General features: G+C 38.4%; 1 protein-coding gene across 1 annotated transcript in view; it reads left to right on the forward strand.

The window, feature by feature from the left end:
• The window catches only part of ALG1 (ALG1, chitobiosyldiphosphodolichol beta-mannosyltransferase), a 19,800-nt gene that overhangs the window by 10,030 nt on the left and 6,500 nt on the right, over positions 1–3,270 (forward strand). Inside the window, exons 3-6 of the mRNA XM_010565253.1 lie at positions 472–575; positions 1,071–1,219; positions 1,845–1,934; positions 2,603–2,713. Of these exons, the coding sequence (XP_010563555.1) occupies positions 472–575; positions 1,071–1,219; positions 1,845–1,934; positions 2,603–2,713 (454 nt within the window). The remainder of the gene's footprint in view (positions 1–471; positions 576–1,070; positions 1,220–1,844; positions 1,935–2,602; positions 2,714–3,270) is intronic.

Below are 3,270 nucleotides of genomic sequence, written 5' to 3' on the forward strand. Positions count from 1 at the left end.
TGTTCGGGGGGCAGCAGAGGAAAAGGGGAAACGAGATTTTAGGTGGAAAAATAAACAAGCCGAAGGGGGTTCGGGCCTCGCTGCCGCGGGGCGATGGGCCCGGTCCAGATGTGTGTGCTGGCTCAGCCCGGCCGCACGCAGAGGCTACACACCCTTGGTGCCTCCCTACGCTTCCCTCTGTGGTATTGGAGCACATTAATGCAGTTCTGATACAGGCTGAAACAGGGACGCTTAATTATTTTTTTTTTTAACCTTGTGTGTATGTTTACCCATACCTGCCCCGATTTCTTTGTGTACAAAACATAGAACAGGAATTTGAAGGGATTGTGAGGTGTTTGTCTAAAAACAGGTTTCCATTTTTACAGCGTACCATTATTTTAAAACTTTCTCTGCAGACATGGCTGGTTCTGTATGAGGTGCACATTTCCCGAGAGCTGTAATATTCTTACCAGGTTTTCTGTTGTTTTGCAGTTGGCCCAAAGCTTTTCCAGTATGTCATAAAAGTCATTGTGCAGGCAATACAGTTACTGTACACAATGCTGAAGATAGATCAGCCATCCTATATTCTTCTTCAGGTATGTTTTATGTTAGGACTAATATTAAGAAAAATAAATAGTACTACAGTACAGGGTGTTTTTAGCAGTCTCAGACATTGTTCTGATTATTTGAGAACTAAAACTGGCCCGATCAATGGTATAAACCTATATCAAACTATTTGGCTCTAAACTTTGATTTTTCTGTTAAAAGTTCACATCGGTTCTTCCTGTTAATTGAGCTTTTGAGCTTCATTGGCATGGATAGCAGTAAAAAATAAATCTTAACAGAAATGTTTGTGTGTTTATTGGAGGGGAATTTTGATCCTGATCCAACAGAAAGTTTGAAGTGCCTACTAATCTTCATCAGAGAAACTGGCAGTTCTATAGTTGGTAAATACAAAATTGTCTCTGTTCATTAAGATCTTTAAAGCAGCGCAATTTCAATCATTTGGTTTTCTTTTTCTGGTAGTTGCTTAGTGTTTGTCACTTGATCACAGCCTTATGCTATTTTTATTTGTTTTATTTATTAAACAGAATCCTCCAGGCTTGCCTAGCATAGCTGTTGCCTGGGTAGCATGTCTTTTCTGGAGAAGCAAACTGATAATTGATTGGCACAACTATGGATATACTATAATGAGTCTGAATCATGGAAGAAATCACCCACTAGTACAAATTGCAAAATGGTTTGTACAGTAATTTCTTCTCCTCTTAATAAATTACGTACCTTTGCAGAATTCAGAAGAATGGAAACCAGTGGGGAGAATATAATTAGCAAAGGGCTGTTTCCGTGAAGGATTTCTGGATTTTGCTGTGTTACAACTGCTTTCTATTTCAGAAAGTGTGTTCTGTAAGTCGCCTTTGTTAAACACATAGGAAGGTGATTGATGAAGTAGGCAGGTTGCTTTTACATGCATATGCAAATTTTGATCTTGTTATTAGAGTGACTTTATATGTACTGGGTTTTTTTACTCTCTAATGCTGCTTTACACTCCCGCTCATCTTTAAAGGTCTGTTTCTTGCTGAATCTAATTGGTTAAATGTAGAGAAAGGCTATAAAGGCTTTCAAGTTTTGTGTTCTTAGGTCTTAGAGGATAAGGAATCATATGCTGTATCCCTTCTCATAAACTGATACTGCTTCAGTATAAGGCGTCAATCAATAATTGATAATTAAATTCCAGTTTCTGGGGGCAGTTGGGTTTCTTTTGGTTTTGTTTGGCTTTAAATTAGCATGGGCACTGGTGTGCAGTTATTGTCTGGCTAAGGCAATTGCCTGTCTGTGGTTTCTAAATAAGAGTTAATTTTTCTCAGGTATGAAAAGCTTTTTGGGCGTCTGTCTGACTATAACTTGTGTGTCACTAATGCAATGAAAGAAGATCTGTGGGTGAATTGCAACATCAAGTAAGTCATATATCGCTAACAAATTAGTATGTGCATATGTGAAGTAAAATGAAAGAACATATCCCTGACGATTCTGGATTCAGAGGAATCTTAGAAAAGAAACTTTCCCTAGCCCATCCATCACCACTGAAACACGTTAGCTCTGTTTTGTAATGAGCTAGTAGAGTGTGGGCATTCAAGAATCTTCATTACCCTTCATAATTAACATCCCATTGACTAGAAGGTAGCAGTCTAGGTGTTATGGAAGTTTGCTACCAAGCTGCCTGTAGAATCGGAATGAGGCAGACATCACTGTGTATTCTAACAATTAGTCTGCCCTGCAAATTTTTCTTCTGCAATCAGAGGGCTTTAAGGTAAAAGTTGCTCAGGAAAGGTTATGAAGTAAGTTTAAAAATCAGGACAATGATGTCTGCAGTTCTTACGGTTACATTACACTCCTTGAATATGCACACAAGAAAGGGGTCCTTTGTTACAGGATTAATATGTCCACCTTGGTGTATTCCAGCAAACTTCAGGAATATAGAAAGTTGAAAGTAAAAAAATTAATTATTTTGCTGTATTGATTTGCTTAATTACGTTCTGCATTACATTGTTGTAGCCTGTCACTGTACTGTATACGTTTTGTTACATCTGTTTTTTATTTAACTTGTGAATTTATTTCATTATAGGGCAGTAACACTGTATGACAAGCCAGCTTCTTATTTTAAGGAAACACCATTAGAACTTCAACATCATTTGTACGTGAAACTTGCCAAAGACTATGAGCCTTTTAAACCACAGTATGTGTAAGTAAAGCATCAGTTACAGTCCTTAACAGAATGACATAAAGTTATTGCACTTAGTTACCAGAAATACTTTTGCATGGGGTCACAAGTTACTGAACATCAGCAGGCAGAGTGGTCTCTGTGTGCTCTTAACCAGCAGCTGATGCTGTGCAAGTTAGCTTAATTGTTGCTAAGAGAGGCCAGAGTGAGTGAAATCACAACTGTGGTAACACAATGCTTGGTGTGTGAAATAATAGAAGTGTTTTATTTTTAAAGAAGTTGACATAAGTACTGAGGCAAGCTGTAATATAATATCTCTGGGGTGGAACTCGGCAGTTGTCTAGTTCCCATTGAACTAGATGACAGTGACTGGATGCTTCGTTAATAGCATCCCTTCCTTTTGCTTACTGTGGAGAGCTTTCAAGATCTTGTTCTGTGTGTTAAACGTTCCTGTCTGGCTATGTGCAGGATGTCTCCTATAGCAGATTTAACAGGGAGTTACTTTACCAAACTAATGCTTGAAAAAGAAGTGAAAGCCATAGTGTATAGTGGGGTTTTTTTTTGGGGGGGGG

Source organism: Haliaeetus leucocephalus, unplaced genomic scaffold, assembly GCF_000737465.1.
Source record: "Haliaeetus leucocephalus isolate CR32 unplaced genomic scaffold, Haliaeetus_leucocephalus-4.0 Scaffold188, whole genome shotgun sequence".
In the NCBI taxonomy this organism is placed as follows: Eukaryota; Metazoa; Chordata; class Aves; order Accipitriformes; family Accipitridae; genus Haliaeetus; species Haliaeetus leucocephalus.